Source organism: Caretta caretta, chromosome 28 (assembly GCF_965140235.1).
Source record: "Caretta caretta isolate rCarCar2 chromosome 28, rCarCar1.hap1, whole genome shotgun sequence".
Classification (NCBI taxonomy): domain Eukaryota; kingdom Metazoa; phylum Chordata; order Testudines; family Cheloniidae; genus Caretta; species Caretta caretta.
Genome location: NC_134233.1, coordinates 15,400,609 through 15,422,464, shown reverse-complemented (window position 1 = coordinate 15,422,464; position 21,856 = coordinate 15,400,609). Strand labels below are relative to the sequence as shown.

Sequence of the window (21,856 nt, the reverse complement as noted above, 5' to 3'; positions counted from 1 at the left end):
AGGGCCTGGAAGGGGCACCGCAGGGGAAAGCAGGAGCAAGTGTCACCAATGGGGTAACCACTCCCAGCAGGTGCCTGCCCGTCTGCCCAATGGAAGTACCCCACAGCCACCAGCTGCCTGTCCCCTGCCCATCCCCACCCCACTGCCAAGGAGCCGTCCGGATCCGCACCCCCTCTTCTGCCCCTTTAAAGCAGCCTCCCCAAGGGTTCCCTGCTGCCCATGGGACTGGGGCTGGCGCTGGGGAACCAGTACTGTCTGTTTACCGAACCGTCATCTACAATCCTTTCAAACTTTCCCACTCAGAATTGAATATCAATATAAAATCCCCATAGAACTTTGTGGTTTTTTCCCCCCTCATAGTATCAATTTTGGACCCATTTTCTCCCCCATGATCAAAGCTACATATAAAACACCCTAACCCCCCATCCTCCTCTCTCGCTAGTTAGCTATTACTGATTTCATATGTCCCAGATTGCTCCCGGTTTCAATAGTTCTAAAAGATTATTAATATAAAATCTCCCCCGGTTTTGCCCCTGTCTGGCATGTTGATACCAGAGTCCTGGCGAATGTTGCCCGTTTCTCTCTTTCTCCATATTATAAAATATGGATAAGCCAGTCATTCAAATTTTACTTCTTTACCTATCACCCGCTATGGATGGAAAATCCCACATTTCCCCGCTGTCCTTTCAGAAAATGGATCCAATATCCCTCAGATGTCCACCTGTCTTTGTCCCATTACCGAACATGGCTCTCAAACCTCGCATTTTGCCTTTCTCCATGTCATTATGAAATGTCAGTTAAAAATCCTCTCCAGTTTGCGGGATGTTCCTCGTGTTTTTTAAATGCAGAAATGTCTCTGTTTCTGGTGGGAGCCAGTAGCCCCAAGTCATTCTCCACACTGGAGATCCCAGAGGGTTAAATTCCCAAATGATCAACTTTCCCCTCTCCTTTGAGAATCAATTGTTCCCCCCTTTTATCTCCATTAAAAATGTTTGCTGGTGAAAGAGACTTGCCCCACATTGAATGCCCATCAAAGCCAGAGGCCTCCCCCTCTTCAGCGAATCAGTGCTCACAGGAGATTTGGCTGGACATTGATGGCACAGGATGAGGGGCTCACTCCTCTGCTGTAGGGTGTAACTGGCTCTTTGCTAGCCCAAGCAGTGCCCAGAGTGGCTGAGACTCTCCGTGCTCCTGTATTAACCCATCACCGCTTTCTCCAGAAGTGTCCCAAACCCCACGGCCAACGGTCTCCACGAGGGGTTGCTTCCTGCAACACTGAGATGCAGCCACTTCTGGGGGGCGCTCCAGGGAGGCCAGTGGCAGATCATGGACAAAGTTCTTAAGTATTTTGGATCCTTCATTCTCCTGTGAAAGCAGCACCCCACCCGGGGTTCCCTCTACCTGCGTGAATGACTGGTACGGGGTGGTGATATCTTTCTATCCACTTATCAAACGCTGATATAAAATCATGACAGATTTTGCTTCTCCCCCCCCCCACTTTGAAACTGGAGGAATTTCAGGTTTTGGAAGGAAAACTGATGCCCTGAGTCCTTTTTCTAGAGATGGGGGGGGGACGGAGGGGGTTAAACCCCCCCCCAGCAATGGGTCTGTTTAAAAGGATTGTGGCTGCCTCCCTCCTGACCCATGTTTCTGGGCTCGTTGAGACCAGTGTTAATCCGGATTCATTGCAGAGGAGGATGAGGAGTGACTCCAGATTAACAGGGGGGCGAATGAGATCAGCTGTCCCTGTGGGGAGGTGGTTCCATTATCTGCTGTCACCAGAAGCTCTGGATGCTGCTAAAGGACGGGAGGAAGTTATCTCTGTGTGTGTGTCTCTCTCTCTCAGGATATTGGTGTTGAGTTTCCTGGGTCAGAGGCTGCAGCCTCCATTGTGATCTGGGAGACCAGATTTAGCAGCTGCTGCTCCCCCAGCGGGATCTGTGCCAGGGAGTTGCCATAATTAAAGTTTCCTAGGTGCCCAGCCAAGGTGAGGACTTTCTCCAGCTGGTGCTAGCCCCCTAGGGCAGCCCTAGGCTTTGCCGACATCAGCTCATGGTCCGGAGACTCCCAAGTGATCGAGGGAGAGTTTGGGGAAAGTGCTATGTCTGCTCTTGTCGGTCAAATTTATGTCACTCAGGGGTGTGAAAAAAACAAACCCCGGACTGACATAAGTTACGCTGACAGAAGCGCCGGTGTGGACAGTGCTATGTCAACGGCAGACACTTTCCGACTGACATAGCTACCGCCGCTCGTTAGGGGGTGGTTTAATTATGTCGACGGAAGAGTTCTTTCCCGTTGGCATAGAACAGGTACCCGGGAGACCTGACCGCCGTGCAGCTGCATCGATACAGCTAGGCCGCTGTAAGGTCTCTCGTGTAGACATGGCCTAATCTACTTCTAGAACCAGTTCTTATTGTCTTTTATGTCCCTTGCTTGGAGTGAGTCACCCTGTGCTTTAGCCTTTCTAATTTTGTACCTACACCCTTGTGCTGTTCGTCTGGACTCATCCTTAGCAACTCTCCGTGTTTCCAGTTTTCGAAGGATTCCTTCTTCTTTTCAAGAGCTACCGATGCAGCCTTATTGGCCTCTTACTCTGACCTTTCGTTTGGGATAGTTTCCCGCTGAGCCTTTAATATGATCTTTTTGAGAAACTGCCAGGTCTCCTGAACTCCTGTTTCCTCTAGATTTCCTTCCCACGGGACCTTACGGACCCGTTCTCTGGGTTTGTTAAAGTCTGCTTTTTTGAAGTCCAGTGTCCTCATTCTGCGGCTTTCACACCTGCCTTTCCTTAGACTCATTAAGTCCATCATCTCGTGATCGCTTTCACCCAAATTACCTTCACAACCAATTCCTCCCTGCTAGTCAGAATCCCGTCTCAGATGGCTCTCCCGTGGTTACCTCTTCCGTGTTCGGAAACAAAAGTTGTCCGCAATACGTTCCAAAAACGTACTGGCCGTTTTCTCTTTGGCCATAACAGATGTCTTGGCAGCTACTGTCGCCCCATTGCTATCAGCTCGTATCTGTTGGGTGCTCCTTTTATTTTCATGGCAGAGGCTAGAATGGCTACTGAAAAAGGGCCTGGTTGGAGCCATGAAGTGAAATGAACGAAAGCCTGTTCTGAAATCTCCCCTGTAGCTCTTCTCGCCCTGCCACGCTGCAGAACGATGTCCATGTTTCGCTCCAGCTCATCCCAGCCTGCTACAGGACGGTCGCGGGGAAGGGAAATGGCTGCAGAGGAGCCAGTTCAGGTAGGGATTATTGGGGGGGTTGCTGGTGGGTTCCTGCTGGAGGGAGAGGGGCAGCAAATACACCGGAGATGGGAACTTCTGGGCAGTTTAGTCTGGAGGTTGAAGCGGGGCAGGAAATACACAGGGTGGAGAAAGGGAGGGGGGAAAGCGTGGGACAAACTTGCTGGGACTTGTTTAACCTGGGCCCTAGGTTCTAGGAACAGAGAATGGGGTGTGGGGGCGGGGGTGTCAATGCGGAAATTCCCTTATTTGTGGAACAGGATACAACTCCCCTGGGCAGGAGTGGGGAAAAAACTCACCAGACTCCCAGGGCTGGAGTCTGAAACTACTGATCAGAAGCTTCCATTGGATATGAAGGGGGCACCAACCAGTGAGGCTTAGGGGAGATGCTCTGCGCCCCCACATCTAGCTGCTGGCACTGGGGACGGCGTTGGGCTTCCTACCAGGGAGCTCGCCCTGGACCCTGCTAGGGGCTCCATCTCCTGTATCCGTCTCTGGCTAGTAGGTGTGTGATGCATCTGCTGGGAGAGACGAGGGGCTCTCTCTTCGCCCCTCACCCTGGTGTTTCCTGGATGCTCTGAGCGGGGTGGGGGGTGGGATTTTGTTGACTGGGAACTTCCCAGAGCTTCCATTTGTTTGGCTCCTCTCCCCCACGAATAGTGGGGCTGTGAGTGGGGCAGCAGGTCCTGAGTGGGGGGCTCTTGCTCTTTCAGGGGCCAGTGACCTTCGAGGCGGTGGCTGTGTATTTCACCAGGGAAGAGGGGGCTCTGCTGGACCCCGCTCAGAGAGCCCTCTACAGAGACGTCATGCAGGAGACCTATGAGAATGTGACCTTGCTGGGTAAGGGTTCCTGTCCCCTCGGTTCTTAGAAGGGGAAATGGAGAGTTAAGGTTCATGTCACCCCCACAATGTAACCTTAACTCTGCCCTGATTCAGCATCACCCCAACATGCCAGTGACACACACACTAGCCCTCTGCCCTCCCCTGCTACCCAATGCTCTGGGAACAGGGCACAGAAGACCTTGAAATAGTTATAACCATTAGAAACAACTTATCAGCATCACCATGTCCGACTATACAAATTAAATATCCTTAAACCAATCTCTAATAAGTTCTCAAGCTGTATTTTTCTTCTTTTGCCTAGCTGCGCTACACTGTTATCATCAGTGGAATTTTGTTTGCTTGGTTTGTGTGTCTGAAATCAACGTTTACTGACATGTACCAATAAAAATCTAACCCTTGCAAGCCAATCCATTCACTGTGGCCCGAGCCACCCTTCCTGAACCCTTATGTTCCTCACAGCCCCAAGACGAGCCTTTCCCTGGCACAAATGTGCCTTTGGTGGTGTTATAGTGGGTAGTGACACTTCTGGGGACACATCGGTTCTCATTCATCCCTCCCCATCTGCAGCAGCCACAATCTCTATTCCCTACCGGCGCCTTGGATCTGTGAGCCGGTGCCTCCCGAGGTCACGTCGTCTCATAAAGCGCTGACTCCATGGGTGCTCCGGAGACAGAGAGGAGCAAGCGGCGGGTGGGTGGGTGGGAGGAGCCGAGGGGGAGGAGAGGAATGGGTGGGAGTCACTCGGGGGGGGAGAGGGCAGAGAGGAGTGAGCAGCAGGGGGGCCTCAGGGGAGGGGGCAGGAAGGGGCAGAGTGGGGGCAGAGCGGGGGTGGAGCACCCACCAGCAAAAACAAAAGTCAGCCCCTGGGCTTGGTCTGATTTTAATCTTTTTATATTCTCTTTTTCAAGAGGAATTAGCACGTTGCTCCTGCATTATAGCCTCTAACTCTCCAAACTTCTCCAGATTTTCCCATACTTCTCCCGCTCACACCTGACTTACTCGATTCCCCAGTTCTTCAAAATGTGCTTTCCTCTCCCCTGACATACTGTAGGGAGTGTCATCCCTAGATGGCCAGCCCATCTTCCCCATCACTGGCTCTGGGCCTCTCTCTGTCAGTAAGAAGCAGTTACACGGTGGCTTCCCCGCTAGCTGGCTTCTCCACTTTCTGGGATATGGAGTCACCTTCTGTGTTTTACGAGCCCCCTCAATGATACATGTCTGGTTGTGCATGTTTGCAGCAGAGCTGGTGATAGTTAAATCCCTCCAAAGTAGAGTGACCTGCCTCTTGGAGCATCTGGGAGCTGGGCCCAGGATTTTACGGCTGGGTTTAAACTAACAGAATGTGACAAATGTCCCCTGAATTCACCCGATCTCCACTTGTTTTCTTTCCCCTGAGCAGGGTTTCCAGTTTCAAAACCTGACGTGATCTCCCAGCTGGAACAAGGGGAGGAGCCGTGGGTCCCACATCAGCAGGGCTCAGAGAAAAGGGCGATCCTGAGAGGTCCCTGCACAGGTGAGGAATCATTAAAACCAACTCAGAATCTGTCAGTGCCTGAAGGAAAGAGCTGGGATTCCCTGAAAAGACCTTGTGAGCTCTCTGTCTCAGATCTTGTAGCAGATCCCTTCCTGACCTCCCTTTCCTGTGAGCCTTTGGGTAGGAGGTGGAAGCAGAATTGATCCCCCTCTTCTCTCCCCAATGGGGAAGATTTTAGGGAATTCAGTTCCTGGTTTTTTTCTCTCTCCAGCACTTATTTTGATTTTCTCTTCCTTTTTCCATTCCTGATTCTGAGGTTTCTCTCTCTGTCCCAGCAGGTGATGGGACGGTGAGTGAGAATGAGGAGCAGAATCCAAAGCAGGAAGATGCGGAGCAAGTGGAATCACCCAGGGCATTAGCACAAAGATCTAATGTGAATGTGTCCAGGAGTCGTGAGCAGGAAAGTGCCTGCAAGAGTCAGCACAGGCCAGGGAGAGAGCAGGGAAACCAGCCAGGGCAGAAAGTGGGTCAATCCATTAATTGTTGGCAAACTCACAAAGACCTCAAAGAAACCGCAGCCCAGCAGGGAATCCCCATGGGAGACAGAAACAACACATGCCCTGAGTGTGGGAAAGACTTCAGTTACCGCTCGGCCCTTATCACACATCGAAGAAGCCACACAGGAGAACGACTCTACATATGCTGCGTGTGTGGGAAAAGCTTCACTCAGAGCTCACACCTTGTTAGAGATCAGAGACTCCACTCAGGAGAGAGACCCTACGAATGCTGTGAGTGCGGGAAAATTTTCACCCAGAGCTCAACCCGTGTCCGACATCGGAGAATTCACACGGGAGAAAGACCCTATGGATGCACAGAGTGTCAGAAGAGGTTCAGTGACAGCCCAGCCCTTATTAAGCATCAGAGAACCCACACAAGAGAAAGACCCTATGAGTGCTGTGAGTGCGGGAAAACCTTCATTGACAGCTCCTCCCTTATTAGGCACGAGAGGGTCCACATAGGAGAGAGACCCTATGAATGCTGTGAGTGTGGGAAAACCTTCACTCAAAGCTCAGCCCTTATCAGGCATCAAAGAACCCACACGGGAGAGAGACCTTACGAATGCTCCGAAAGCGGGAAAAGCTTCACGGACAGCTCACACCTTATCAGGCATGAGCGAATCCACACAGGCGAGAGACCCTATCTATGCGCAGAGTGTGGGAAAAGCTTCGTTGTGAGCTCAAACCTTGTTGCACATCAGAAGAGCCACAAGGGTGATAAAAAATCATTAAAAAAATAAAACCTGACCAAAGATAGATTTTTTTTCTTTAATATTTTTGCTAATTCCCACATAGTGACTTCTGAGGCTATTTGTGCCATTTACGTCTCAGATGCGCCAAGAGAGATGCCCATTTTTGCCTTTTACAGCTTGCCCTTTTTTGGGGTGAATCCTGTGGTCCTTTGTATCAACTCTTTTGTCCTGTGAGTCCTGGCAGTATGTGCCAAGAATGTCCATCAGCACCAGCTGGGAGAGATATGGGTGATCTCCACTAGCTACATCTCCCAGATAAAATCTACCAGGGTCTTTTCTCCACTAGGGTTTTCCATGGAGTTAGCTAGCTTGCATTAGCTCATCTCATGTTAAAACAGAACTACTCTTGCACAAAAGATGTAGCCCGTGTCGAGTGGCCGGGGTTATCACGCCCGTTTCCTCATCACCTCACCTAGCCATGACTTGTCCTAGTCTAAACCAACCTGGAGTATCACACTGATACTGTGCCTCTCCCTGAAAAGCAATTGTTAGGGTCACCAAGTTTCCCCTTTAGGGAACAGATTGCCTCATTCCCACTTGTTCTCAAATTGCCCTGGGTGGTACTGAACAGCGGTTATTTTGGGGTACCATTTTTCTCATTACAAATATATTTAAATATATCAAAGAGCGGGGGGGACAGTGTCATTTCAGCCTCTGTGACCCCAGAAAGAGATGGGATGGGTTGGAGGGATTCTCTCCTTCCCCATCACCCCAGCAGTGTTACCTTCTACAAGAGCTGTGTAGAGTTTATCTTCTTCGCATTCTACCCCTCCACCACCCAGAGTGTCCCATGATGCAGTGTTCTCAGCCCTCTGTGCTTTAGACTCTCTCTTTGGTGCCTTTGATCCTAAATCAGACTCGTTAGGGCTGGAGATGAAAGTGTCACTGACCTGGAAGGGGAATTCCAATGGATCCCAGACACAGTGGGAGTTTAAATCCCAGTTTCCATCTATTGGCAGAGACACTCCTGGGCTTTTCCCTGCTGAGATGGGATTGTTTGTAGATGGAAAGGTTGGCTGCTTTTCCCCCGTTATGATAATCCTAAAGCTTTTGTGAATAACACAACTCAATAATAATGAGACAGTGCTGAGTGAAGCAGGTTTGAACGGATCGGAGGAGAATGTGATGGGAGAATCTCTTGTCCTGATTGAGTCATCAGATGTATCCTGTTCTGGAATTTCATTTTATATGTAACTGAAAGTGTCTTTATTACCCCTCTGTGATGTGGGTTTTTCTCTCTTTCCTGTAGGCCACTGGGTCAGATAACTGGATACTAATTTTGTTTGACCAAATCTAGCTTAGATTTATTGTGGGCTTTGAGATAAATGACCATTTGCTAAAAGAGTCATTTCTTTATTTATTTTTGCTTTTCCCCCACCACTCGGTAATGACATGGAGGAAGTTCAGGTGGACTTTAGTCAACAAAGGATAATACTCCATGCTATTGGACATGTTACCAAGGAAACAGCACTGTCTTTAAATCTCCATTCTGAAATGGTGAACCACAGGACATCCAAAATCGTGCAATTAACTGAAGTGACTGAATACAATTACAGTGGTTTTCAACTGTTTGGGTCAGTATTGTCTCAGATGATCTTAAAAAGAAAAGGAGGACTTGTGGCACCTTAGAGACTAACCAATTTATTTGAGCATGAGCTTTCGTGAGCTACAGCTCACTTCATCGGATGCATACCGTGGAAACTGCAGCAGACTTTATATACACACAGAGAATATGAAACAATACCTCCTCCCACCCCACTGTCCTGCTGGTAATAGCTTATCTAAAGTGATCATCAAGTTGGGCCATTTCCAGCACAAATCCAGGTTTTCTCACCCTCCACCCCCCCACACAAATTCACTCTCCTGCTGGTGATAGCCCATCCAAAGTGACAACTCTTTACACAATGTGCATGATAATCAAGTTGGGCCATTTTTTGCACAAATCCAGGTTTTCTCACATCCCCCCCACCCCCATACACACACAAACTCACTCTCCTGCTGGTAATAGCTCATCCAAACTGACCACTCTCCAAGTTTAAATCCAAGTTAAACCAGAACATCTGGGGGGGGGGGGTAGGAAAAAACAAGAGGAAATAGGCTACCTTGCATAATGACTTAGCCACTCCCAGTCTCTATTTAAGCCTAAATTAATAGTATCCAATTTGCAAATGAATTCCAATTCAGCAGTTTCTCGCTGGAGTCTGGATTTGAAGTTTTTTTGTTTTAAGATAGCGACCTTCATGTCTGTGATTGCGTGACCAGAGAGATTGAAGTGTTCTCCGACTGGTTTATGAATGTTATAATTCTTGACATCTGATTTGTGTCCATTTATTCTTTTACGTAGAGACTGTCCAGTTTGACCAATGTACATGGCAGAGGGGCATTGCTGGCACATGATGATCTTGGAATAGAATTCCACAGTTAGTGACTTGGAACTGGGAAACTGTAAGTCTCTTGGTTCGAAAAGAAGGTGTGACCCAGGCCCTACAGGGGGTTATTCCTGAAGAGATCGCCTCGCTACTCCTGTGATTTGGGAAATGCTGTCCCGAATGATGCAGATGCAGAGGTCGTGTTTTTGTTGAACTCACCCTTTGTCGGTGCTGCAGATGTCCACAGAATGAAATCAGTGTTAAATGTGAGATAGCGGCAAAAAAAAAATCCCCACCTATTTTCAGAAAGAAACCCCACCTCTGGTAGCTTCCAGAGATTCTGATCCAGACCTGCAACTGGTCCCTAACTTAGACCTGTGCCATCAGATTAAAGAAATGAACTGAGCATGTTTGCGGAAGCCGTTCCTCACTAACATGGCTGAGACTTTGGGTTGTTTGGAAAAAAGATTCTCTCCCAAAGAAGTGTAAATTTACCCTGATGAAGGTCAAGAACTCAGGCAGAAACAGCAGGCACCCCGTGGTTGGTTTTTGCCTCAGGAGAAAGAAGCTATGGGTTACTATGGTAAACTGTTTTGAGAACACTCCCTAGTTCAATTGCATTGATTACAGTGTCAAAGGATGCCGTGGTTAGACTGAGAACAATTGTCCTCTACCGTTTGGATCCAAAGTGTCGTAAGCTGAAGAAAGGAATAGTTGATGCCTTCAGAGGACATTCCTTCCCCGTGGATCCCAGTCTGCCTGCCTGGTTGGGCAACTGGGACTTCCATGCTGTGCAAGTGAGGGAATGATGGGTCAGCCTCCGTGTCCGGCATGCAGAACACACGAATGTCGAGTCCTGTTTCTATGGTTTCGTGTCAAAGGTCCGGTCTACACTGCAGTGGGCTGGAGCACCCATGGGGAAAAAAATGGTGGATGCTAAACACCCATCTGCAGCCCCCCCCATCAGCTCCTCCCCTTCCTCCTGCACCTCCCACCCACCAGCAGCCCCGCCGATCAGCACCTCCCGCTCCCTCCCCGCACCTCCTGCCCACCGTGAGGACTTGGGCTGGAGCCTGGGTTCTGAGACCCCTGCCCCCTCGTGGGGTGTCAGAGCCCATGGTCCAGCCCAAGCCTGAACTTACACATTGTGATTTTTAGCCCCACATCCTGGGCCCTGCAAGCCCAAGTCAGCTGACCCGGGCCATCTGTTGCCATGCTGCAGGTCTTATTCCAGTGGAGATGTACCCGAAATGGACACCCATCTGCTCGGGTTACTGTGCTAGGATTTATAAGCTTTGAATAACTGTTGTATGAGTCTGATGATTTGACTCAGTTTGGTGACCTGATTTCAGTGCAATATTGTTGTTAATGCATTGATTTACTGGTTTGAGCTGAACTTCCTAACTGTGCGTTCAACTCATAGTTGGTTTATTAGTGTTTATAGGGGCTTAGCCTTAGTGTGGTGTGTGTTCTTCATTTTATTTGTTCATTTTAATAAAAATTATAAGCGGATATGGAGTCACATTTCTATCAATAAGCGACATGGGCCAGAGCCATAGAGAATCTGGGGGCAAATTCTAGCCAGTCCCTCTAAATTAACCTGGTCCTCATGGAGGAGCATGTGAAGGGTGTGCTGATCTCAACTCTGGCTGTATCGTGTGGGGCTCAGAACACCACAAGAGAATCAGCTCTCCTGGCCCAGGCTTTTGGGTGTGTGTGTGTGTGAAAGAGAGAGAGAGAGAGAGAGAGCAGTGTGGCTCACTGAAGGGGGCTCAGTGAGGTGGGGGAGTGTCTCTGAGTAGAGGCAAGGGGGCTTGCTGTGCAGTCATGACCAGGGCCAAGCCCAGCCTGCGCCCCTTTCTGACTTGCCCCGGGTTGTGCCTGGTCAGGCCCAGCTGACGCTGGGGGTCTGGTTTGAAGGGCTGTAAATGGAGGTAGAAAGCTTGTACAATTCAGCCACTGTGATGCTGACAGCATAAATGTATGTGCTTTAAGAGGGCACATTGGGGCATTCTGGACAGAGGGCAGAGTTAAGGTTGTGTGGACAACCTTAATGGTGAATTTCCTGGTTTTCAGACATTTGAGTTGTGCTGAAGTTGAGGTTCTGCAAGGGATGATATCCCACCAGGCACCCTAAACTCTGTGTTAATGAAGTTTTTTGCCCTTTAATTAAGCCAAGGAGGGGTGGTCATGGCTGCCCACTAGACGTTAACCAACTCGCAAGGCTGACTGCAGGGGTAAACGTTTAGAAAGAAAACAATGAAAATTGGCCAGAAGTCCTTGAAAACAAATCATATGCCTCCTATCTGCTCTGGTAAAGGTGGTAAGAAGTGAAGGAAAGGGATTCAAAACCATTCCCTAAGGGAGATGTTTCACCATCTCCATTCTGGGTGTCTTCAGTATAAAAGAAAAGAACAAGAAAAGCAAATTGAATTCACAGGAAAAAGTTAGCAGATTTCTTTTCCCTCCCAGGCCCCCAAGAGAAAACCCTGTTCTCCACACAATCCTTTGCTTTATAGATAACTGCTACCCTGAATGTCTTCGATTAACAAACCCTACATCTGCTCCCTCCAGAGTCTGTGTGCTTAGGATAGGATGAGGAACTGCCAGTCATTTCCTCTTCAGTCTACCTCAGATACAGATGAGATGGCCCTCCCTCACCGTGTACACTGTCCATCTGTCTGTCCATCCACCGTCCATCCATCATTCATAGAATCATAGAATATCAGGGTTGGAAGGGACCTCAGGAGGTCATCTAGTCCAACCTCCTGCTCAAAGCAGGACCAATCCCCAATTAAATCATCCCAGCCAGGGCTTTGTCAAGCCTGACCTTAAAAACCTTTAAGGAAGGAGATTCCACCACCTCCCTAGGTAATGCATTCCAGTGTTTCACCACCCTCATAGTGAAAAAGTTTTTCCTAATATCCAATCTAAACCTCCCCCACTGCAACTTGAGACCATTACTCCTCGTTCTGTCATCTGCTACCATTGAGAACAGTCTAGATCCATCCTCTTTGGAACCCCCCTTCAGGTAGTTGAAAGCAGCTATCAAATCCCCCCTCATTCTTCTCTTCTGAAGACTAAACATCCCCAGTTCCCTCAGCCTCTCCTCATAAGTCATGTGTTCCAGACCCCTAATCATTTTTGTTGCTCTCCGCTGGACTCTTTCCAATTTTTCCACATCCTTCTTGTCGTGTGGGGCCCAAAACTGGACACAGTACTCCAGATGAGGCCTTCCCAATGTCGAATAGAGGGGAACGATCATGTCCCTCGATCTGCTGGCAATGCCCCTACTTATACATCCCCAAATGCCATTGGCCTTCTTGGCAACAAGGGCACACTGCTGACTCATATCCAGCTTCTCGTCCACTGTAACCCCTAGGTCCTTTTCTGCAGAAAAACACACACAGGTCTACTTCTACACAACACACAGGTCATAATGACACCTACTAAATCATCACTTTTCTAACTTTCAATAAACTTTTCATATCAGCGGCATCGAGACTCAAGGTTTCCCAACCACCCAGGTTTTCAGGCTCAGTTGTTTACATGTTTATCCCTCCCTCCCATTCTGTTTAGCAAAAACTGCCAGCTAGATTTGATCTTGCGTCTGAAAGCCTGTCTCCAAATTAACCCTTAACTATGCGGTGTTCTATTTCATTACTTCATGGTGGCTGAATGCACATAATATGGCTACAATTAGCTTGATCACATTCTGGGGTATATACACCCCCCAAATCCAGGGCAACACCCCAATATGCCCTCTTAACACGCATACATTTAGTCTGTCAACACCATAGTGGCTGAATTGTACAGGGTTTTGTGGAGGGGTCAGTGAGGTGGCTAAGCAGGGTCAGGCACTGTTCCCTCTAAGCTGTGTGCGTGAGCACGCACACGCAGATCCTAAACCCCGCGCGCACGGCGAAACCCCGCGCACAGAAAAATTTGCACAGAAGCCCAACAATTTTCACCGAAGAAATTTTTTGCGCACACAGCCTGTCAAAAATTAGAAAAGGAGGACTTGTGACACCTTAGAGACTAACCAATTTATTTGAGCATAAGCTTTCGTGAGCTACAGCTCACGTCATCGGATGCATACATCGGAAGCTCACGAAAGCTCATGCTCAAATAAATTGGTTAGTCTCTAAGGTGCCACAAGTACTCCTTTTCTTTTTGCGAATACAGACTAACACGGCTGCTACTCTGAAACCTGTCAAAAATTAGAGGGAACATTGCGGGCAGGAGTTTTTTCTCTGCAGTCGCTGTCATGGCCAAGTCCAGCTGTGGTCCTCTCTGGTTTTCCCAGCGTTGGGCCTGGTCAGTCCCAGCTGACGTTGCAGGGGTCTGCTGTGAAGCGCTGTAAACGGAGGCGAAAAGCCTGTGCCAAGTTGGAATGACTGAGGTGTCTGTCTTGGGCCATAGACTGGGCAGTAGAAAGTTGAGGCTGGAGCCTGCAGGCCATCCAGGAGCGGTGTAGGCCCCGAACGAAGCAAGTGGTGAGGCTGTTTCTAGCGAGTGCCGGACTGAGCCTGTCTGCCTCAGTGACGGAGCCTGTGCCCGCAGGCTGAAGCACAGAACGGGCCCGTCTTGCTAGCACGCAGGGCCACCTGGGTCTGCCGCCATCAGAACCACAATCCCTGGAGGGGAGGAGACCAAAGCGCTGGAGTGAGAGACGAGTCCAGTCTCCAGAGCCGGCTCGGACCGGGGCTGCCTTTCCGGGTGAGGAGGAGGCAGCACGGGGGTGGAGTCCCCCTCCGGTGGGGGCAGCTTAGAGGGACTTTAGGCTGTGTGTAGGAGGGGTCCCCTCGAGCGGCAGCATCCTGGGGCTTTTCTCTGGGGAGCTGAGCATGGCCTGGCTCAGGAGGGGCAGGGAGCTGGGGTTGCTCTCACTGGGCAGGGAACAAACTGACCCCATGTGTTCAAAATCTCACCTGGGTGGGGGAGAGGAGGAGGGACTGACTCATGATTTCTGAAGGGTTTGGGGTTGTAAAATGACATCCAATCCCAGCCCTCACCCCCAGCACAGAAATGTCTCCTACTTTGCGCCAGCTTGCAGCAGGGGGGCAACAGGGGTGCAGAGTATATCCCCCCCTCCAGCCCCAGTGCTGGGATCAGGGGGTTCCTTGCTAGGAGATGGGGGAGCAGTCTGTAACTCCCCCAGGCCCAGTGCTGGGAGTGGGGTGCCTGGTGGGGGTAACCCTGCAGTGCAGGGGGTTCAACCCTTATCCTGCTGGCCTGGCTGCTGCCCAATCTGCCCCATACACCTCCATTTACTGTACCCCCCTGAATGCTCTGCACGGATAACCCCCCTGTTCCCCACAAACCACTCATAGCCCCTCCCCCAAGGTCTCCCAAAGCTCCTCCGAGCCCCCGGGGAGGGGCAGAGGGGCCCATGCTAGATGCAGCAAGCATGGTCATGGGGGAGCACAGGGTGGAAAGGCCCAGACCCCCCTCACTCAGCCCAGCCCATGGGGGCAAAAGGATTGGGGCCCACAGAGGAAAGAGGTGGACGTACATGGGGTGACGGGACTACAGGGCATCATTGTGGCCATGGGGGTATCAGCGTGAAGGGAGGGGCTGTGAGGGGGAGGGTCCATGGGGGTGTCAGTGTGAAGGGGAGGGCCTATGAGGGGGAGGGCTATGGGGCATCTCTATGAGGGGGAGGGGCTGTTGGGGGGAGGGTCCATGGGGGCGTCAGTGTGAGGGGGAGGGGTTGTGAGGGGGAGGGCTATGGAGTGTCTCCGTGAGGGGAGGGGCTGTGAGGGGAAGGGTCCATGGGCGCGTCAGTGTGAGGGGGAGGGGCTGTAAGGGAGGGTCCATGAGGGTGTCAGTATAAAAGGAGGGGCTGTGAGGGGGAGGGTCCCTAGGGGTGTCAGTGTGAGGGGGAGGGGCTGTGAGGGGGAGGATCCATGGGGTTGTCAGTGTGAGGGGGAGGAGCTGTGAGAGGGAGGGTCCATGGGGGTGTCAGTGTGGGGGGGGGGCTCTGAGGGGAAGGGTCTCTAGGGGTGTCAGTGTGAGGGGGAGGGGCTCTGAGGGGAAGGGTCCATGGGGATGTCAGTGTGGGGGGGGGAGCTGTGAGGGGAAGGGTCCATGGGGGTGTCAGTGTGAGGGAGAGGGGCTGTGAGGGGAAGGGTCCATGGGGATGTCAGTGTGAGGGGGGGGAGCTGTGAGAGGGAGGGTTCATGGGGGTGTCAGTGTGAAGGGAGGGGCTGTGAGAGGGAGGGGCTGTGAGAATATGGTCACCTTCAGGTAGCAGGAGCCCGCTGAGATGGGGGCTGAATTGCCCCCTCCCCCCAGGTGCTTTGGGGGGCCCCTGGGGTCCAGCATGGAGCTGCTGTCCCTGTGGGGTCCCTGGGAGTCACAAAGGGGTGATGTGCGGTTACTGCCCCGTCTGTCCTGGGGTGGGGGCCTGGAGCCCCCGGAACGGCCCTGGGGGGACATCACTGTCTGTGGAAAAGCAGGCCTAGGAACGGGGGTGACAGCGGCAGGAAGGAGAAGAGAGCGTTAAAGCTGCAGCCAAGTCTGGGTGCGCGGGGCGTGGAGGGGGGACCTGCCAAAATAAACCAGAGAGCAGGGCCAGCATTAGCCTCACTGGGGCCCAGGGGGGAAAGCTGAAGCCTGAGCCCCACTGCCCGGAGTCAAAGCTGAAGCCCGAGCAACTTAACTTCACAGGGCCCCCGGTTGCCTGGGGCCCCGGGGAATCGCCCTGCCTGCTACCCCCTAACACTGGCCATGGCTTTTAATCTACTGGAGATGCAGAAAAACCGTTGTGGCACAGGTGGGCTGGGGAGTTTTTATAGCATGTTGGGGGGTTCAGAAAAACCCCAGGTCTAAAGCATGCAGGGCCCCAGGAAGCAGGGAGGGAACTTTGATTCCCAGAGAACTGCCCTTGCTCCCTTTCAGCAGCAAAGAAAGTCCATTCCCCCCACCCCTGATGAACCAGCCTGGAGCTAAGGGCAGAGCGGGGGGGTTTCTCCTTTCACTCCTGCTGGGGAGTGCGGGGGTCCCGGGGGCATTTCTAGACGAGCATTTGGAACTGAATTGGGGGAACCGGCCGTTCAGAACGGAAAGCTCATGTTCAGACAACATCTTTCTTTACAGTTTTTTATAATACGATATAATCCTTCAATCCTAGTGTCGCCGTCGTCGATAACATGGCTTGGTCAGCCTGGTAGGACACCGAGGGTAAAACTGACCCGCTCTTCAAAGCCGAGAGAGTGGAAAGAAATCACCTCTCAGAGTCAATACGTGTAGAAGGGGGGTAGTCAACAGGCAGATGGCAGGCCAAATCTGGACTGCCAGACGCTTTCGAACGGATGCCGAAATCTTTTTATCTACTGATTATTATCATTGTTATGTTTTATTATTTTCTCTGGAGCAAGACATTTGGACCTTGACAAAAAATAATGGATCACCCCTAAGAATCGCTACTTTCCTTATGTCCTGCTGGCCATTTCCTTTCCCTCCTTTCGGTGAAAAGCGTTGGGCTTTTGCGCAGAAACTTTATTTCCTCGGGAGAGACCCAGGAGCGGGGGCTGCCTGCACATACCAAGCACCCGCTAGATTAGAAGGTGACCGACGAACACCCTTAAGACGAGGCAGCCGTCCCTGTCAAAAAATCATCTCCCGGCTCCACTTGAGTGACAGCCTGAGTCGTTCCTTAGCCGGGCAGAGCCCAAGGATCGGAATCGTCAGCAGCAGCAAACCCTCCTGTGCGTAGCAGGAACCAACGCCCAAGGTGCTTTAGAAAGAGCTCTCTCCTTCCTTCTGCGGTGAAATTTGCCATTCTGGTCCTGGATTTTCATCGCCCGTCTCAGAGGGCAGAGGTGGGGTGGACGCTTCCGCAGGCTGGGGTGTGGACCCCGTGTCCCCATCTGTCCATCACGCTGGGAGCCCGTCTCCGCTCCCAGCTGACAGGCCGCCTCCAGCCTGTCCGGCCAGCTCCTGAGCGCTGCGGGGGTGAGTCATTTGGCGTAAGTGGCACGTAGGAGACGCTCTCCCCAGAGGCATTGGTGGTATAGTGGTGAGCATAGCTGCCTTCCAAGCAGTTGACCCGGGTTCGATTCCCGGCCAATGCAGGGATGTGCTCTTTTCTTGGCCGGGAATTGGTTCCAAGGAGTCACGGCTTGCTCCTCTCCTCCCCCAAGGCCCAGCTTGCCCACTGCTCCTGCCCCTACACCCCTCCTCCGAGGCCCTCTCTGCCCCCTCCCCCAGAGAAGTGTGGGTGTGAGGGTCTGGGGGGGGGAAGAGGCGGAGCAAGTGCGGGAACAGGAGCAGCGTGGGCGGGGCCCATGGGGGTAAGAGGCCAAGCCGAGGCGGGGTCAGGGTCCGAGCGCCGGTGGACCTGAGCCCAGCCCCTCTGCACTCAGGGGAGCAGTGTGGGGCCGGGTGGGGGGCTCCGTGAGTAAATCCTCAGAAATCTCACACCTGGGTTTGTAATGTCAGGCCCCAGCAAACAAGTCCCTCTATGTGGGAAGGGAGGGGCTGTGAGGGGGGGGGCTATGGGGTGTCTCTGTGAGGGGGAGGGGCTGTGAGAATATGGTCACCTCCAGGCAGCAGGAGCCCCTGAGATGGGGGATGAACTTCCCCCTTCCCCCAGGTGCTTTGGGGGGGCCCTAGGGCCCAGCATGGAGCTGCTGTCCCTGTGGGGTCCCTGGGAGTCACAAAGGGGTGATGTGCGGTTACTGCCCCGTCTGTCCTGGGGTGGGGGCCTGGAGCCCCCGGAACGGCCCTGGGGGGACATCACTGTCTGTGGAAAAGCACGTCTAGGAACGGGGATTCCCCGCTGCATGACAGCGGCAGGAAGGAGAAGAGAGAGTTAAAGCTGTAGCAAAGTCTGGGTGCGCTGGGTGTGAAGGAGGGTGCCCAGCTCTCCGTCTGCAGAACGGCCAACCCCAAACGTTCAAAAACCCTGAGTCAAGAGCACCAAAAATCATGAGATTGGCTTTAAAACCATGAGATTCTGCAAAAAAGGAAGAGAGCTCTGGATCTTTTTAATCGCCTTCTGCTTGTTGAGCATTTAGGGCGCACGGGGGTCCCATTTTGAAGCTTTCTCCACAGCCACGTACTGTTTCTTTAAGAGCCAAGGCTGAAATCATCACATACTCACTTGACTCCAGGAGCTGGGGCTTTACGGAAAAACAATAATTCCCACGCGACTCATGGCAGAATCCCGAGCGCTGGCGAATCGAGTGAGTCCTTATTCCCCGGGATTCGCCCCCCGGAGCTCCGCCTCGACAAGTCTGAAGTGGGGGGCAAAGCTGCTGCCTTCGCTGATGGCTGAACTCAGGCCCTTAGAGTGGGATATTCAGGCACGGCCAGCCGCACGGGGGAAGCTCACTGAGCAGCTCCGGGACCGCCTGAGCCTGCAGGGCCCCGGGGGGCAACGAAGCAGCCGGGTCAGGCTGGGAACCTTGATTCCCAGGGAACTGCCCTGGCTCCCTGCTCAGCAGCGAAGAATAATTTCTCTCCCATTCCCCAGTAAATCAGCCAGGAGCTAAGGGCAGAGCTGCGGGGGGTTCTCCCTTCACTCCTGCTGGGGAGCGCGGGGGTCCCGGCGGGGGCGTTTCTCGAAGAGAATTTGGAACTGAACTGGGGGAACCGGGCACCTGCCTTTCATTACAGACTACGTCTTTATGTGCAGCTTTTTCATAACGTGGGTGTTGCCCAGGGGTCGGGGCCTTCGCCCCCGCGGCGTTGGCTAGAAGGCCCGTGTGAGGAAGCTGGAGCAGACGGCCGGCTTTTGGAAGCCGCTGCGTGCCTCGGTTTCCCCGGCATGCTGCCTTGTGACCCGGCGGGGTGGGAAAGGGCCGCTTGCTCTGGGGGACATAGGTGGGGGTGTCGCCGCGCGGTGGGGGGCTGGGGGGGGGCCTTCGCCCCTCTATCAGTGGGTCATCTGAGAAGACGAAGGCAAATACAATGGCCCAGACAGCGACGCCAAGCAACCAACGACCCCGAGGGAGATGGACCCCCCCACACCCACCCACCAGGAAAGGGTTAACAGCCCCCAACCCCCTCCCCTCAGGCGGGCCCCCCCCCCCCCAGATCGTGGCTGGGAGAAGTGGGGGAAAGGTCAGCGCACCTCCCCGCCCCGCCCCCAGCCCCGCGCGGCACCAGCCCCGCCCCCGACGGGCGCCGCGCCGCTCGCAGCCCCGCCCCCCAGGCGCGCGGCGCGCCCCAACCGCCCTAACGGCGCAAACGGCCGCGGCGGGCCCAGGGGGGAGCTGCGTCACTTCCGGCCCCTCCGAAGCCTGCGGTCCGGGCGGGGGGGGGGGGGAGAGCGAGCCCGTCATTAACCCCTCCGTGCCCGGCCGCGGTGGGGGGGGGGCGTTTTCTCCAGCCGGGACCAGCCCTGGGGCCGGAGCGCCCCCCCCCCGGTGAGTGAGAGACCCTGGGGGGGGCAGCGCTGGGGCCTGGGTCCCCTGTAGGGTGGGGGGAGGGGAGAAGCCGGTTGGGGGGGGAGTTAATTGCCCCCCCCGGTACAAATTCTCTCACACGTGGCTGTAAAACCCGGGGCGACCCCCCCCTTTCCCTCCGCCCCCCCGTTCTCCCCCTAACCCTCCCGCGCCCCTTGACCGCCCCCCCCACCCGGGGGTCCCCCCCCACCCGGCAGCGGTGCGTCCTGGGGCGGGTGGGAAATGGGTCCCCGGAGCCCCTCCCCCCAAGGGGTGGGGGTGGCGGGGGGGGGGGCCCTGAGACCCGGCTGCCTCGGGGGTGGGGGTGGGGATGGGGGGGGCCCAGTCTCTGCCAGGGCGGGGCACGTGCCCCCCATGGGGGCGGCCCCGACCCGGGTTCCCCAATCCCCGCGGCTGCCCCCCTCCCCCCCGAACTGCCGACACAGCCGCCCCCTGCCCATCCCCCCCACTGCTGCCCCCCTTCCCGCTCCCCGGCCCCCTTAAAACTCATCCCGCCCCCCCCCCCGGCTCCCTGCGGCCCGCGTGGGGACCCGTCACTTTCCGCTTCTGTGGCGGGCGGCCCCATAAAATCCCTTCAAAGGGTCCCCCCTTCCCCTCTCCCCTCCTTGCACAGCCCCGTAACATCCCCTCCGGCCGGGGTGTTTTCCCCTCAGGGGATCGAAGGCGGCGTTTGGGACCCCGTTTTCTCTCCCGTGCTCGGAGACGGATATCAGCTACGCGAACACGTTGCCCGAATACGCCCTGAGAATTTTTTCTGTCTCTCTAATGATAAAAGACGAACGAAATCGCAGATTTAGCCCTTTTCTCGAATTCCTGACCAAGGATGTGAAATCTTTGTAAATGTTGCCCGTTTTCTCTCTATTTATTTATCAGCTATTGATGAGGAAACACACTCAGATTTTACCTCATTTCCGCAACTGATAGCAAATCCCCCCGATTTTCCTCTCTCCTCTCTTATTTACAAAAATGGATCCAAAATTCCTCAGATTTTCACCCTTTTCTCTTTCGTTTCTGAACGCGGGTCTCACATCTCAGGTTTTGCCTCTTTCTAGGTCATTATCAAATGTCTATTAAAAATCCTGTCAGGTTTGCGGCTGGTACCCATGCTTCGAAATCCCAGCAACTCCTTTTTTGGAGGGAACCTATCGCCCTAAATTGTTCTCCATCCTGGAGGTTGCAGGAGTTAAGTTGACCAATGATCATCTTTCCCCTCTCCTTTGAGAATTGTTTGTTTCCACCTTTATCTCCGCTAAAAGGTTTGCCGATTAAAGAGGCCAGCCACATACTTAATAGACATCAAAGCTAGGGGCCTCTCCCTCCTTAGCTGCTAACAGCAGAGTTGGGTGGCCCCTTTTTTTTTCTCCTGCCGGCACAGGATGAGGAGGTCACTCTGAATGCAGTGCTAGTCCAGGGGTACCTCCAAACCCCACGACAAATTGTCTCCATGAGGGGTTGCTTCCCACACTGCTAAGATGTAGCTGCCTCTGCAGTGGATTCATGGTGGCCATAATTTGCTAGTGACGGTGCATGGAAATTTATTAAATATTTTGGCTCTCCAGGCCTTCTAGTCTCCCTTTAAAGAAGCATCCCCCAGGGCTCCCTCTGCCTGTGTGAATGGCCAGCAGGGGGTGGTGATAAGTGAACAGAAAGTTATCAAAAACTGATTTTCTCTCCCCTCTTCCAAACCTCAGGAACTTTAGGTTCTGGAGAGAAAACTCTTGCCCTGAGTCCTTGTCCTAGATCTGGGGGTGAGGGAGGTGGGAAGGGGGTTAGTACTCACACCTGGTCATCTGTTGAAGAGGATTCTGGACTCATGCTTTCTGAACTGTGTTTCTGGTGTCATTGAGACCAGTGTTAATCCGGAGTCACTGCAAGGAAAGACAAGGAGTGACTCCAGATGAACAGGGGGGCAAATGAGATCAGCACCTGTCCCTGTGGGGAGGTGGTTTCATTCGCTGCTCTCCCCAGAGAGCTCTGGTTGTTGCTAAAGGAGGGAAGGCTGCTCAAACTCTCTGTCCCTCTGCTCGGATACGGGGGTTCAGTTTCCTGGGTCAGATGCTGCAGCCTCCATTGTGATCTTGGAGTCCAGGCTTAGCAGCTGCTGCTTCCTCGGGAGGAGGGGGAGAGAACCTGTACTCGGAAGTGACCTGAATTAAAGCTACCTCTGTGCCCGGCCAAGATGAGGACTTTCTCCGGCT

The 21,856-nt window shown here is 53.2% G+C and overlaps 2 protein-coding genes and 1 non-coding gene across 3 annotated transcripts in view; all 3 read left to right on the top strand.

Annotated features, from left to right (window-relative positions):
• Nucleotides 1–6,862, top strand: part of LOC142070246 (uncharacterized) — a 29,975-nt gene extending 23,113 nt beyond the window's left edge. The window contains exon 4 of the mRNA XM_075123804.1: nt 6,208–6,862. Within this exon, the coding sequence (XP_074979905.1) occupies nt 6,208–6,862 (655 nt within the window). The remainder of the gene's footprint in view (nt 1–6,207) is intronic.
• Nucleotides 6,863–17,249: 10,387 nt separating this feature from the next.
• TRNAG-UCC (transfer RNA glycine (anticodon UCC)) lies at nt 17,250–17,321 on the top strand. Its single transcript has one exon. It is a non-coding gene; the product is annotated as a tRNA-Gly (tRNA).
• Nucleotides 17,322–19,414: 2,093 nt separating this feature from the next.
• LOC125628519 (uncharacterized) overlaps nt 19,415–21,856 on the top strand; it is a 67,199-nt gene continuing 64,757 nt past the window's right edge. Inside the window, exon 1 of the mRNA XM_075123803.1 lies at nt 19,415–19,619. The gene's annotated coding sequence lies outside the window, so the exon portion shown is untranslated. The remainder of the gene's footprint in view (nt 19,620–21,856) is intronic.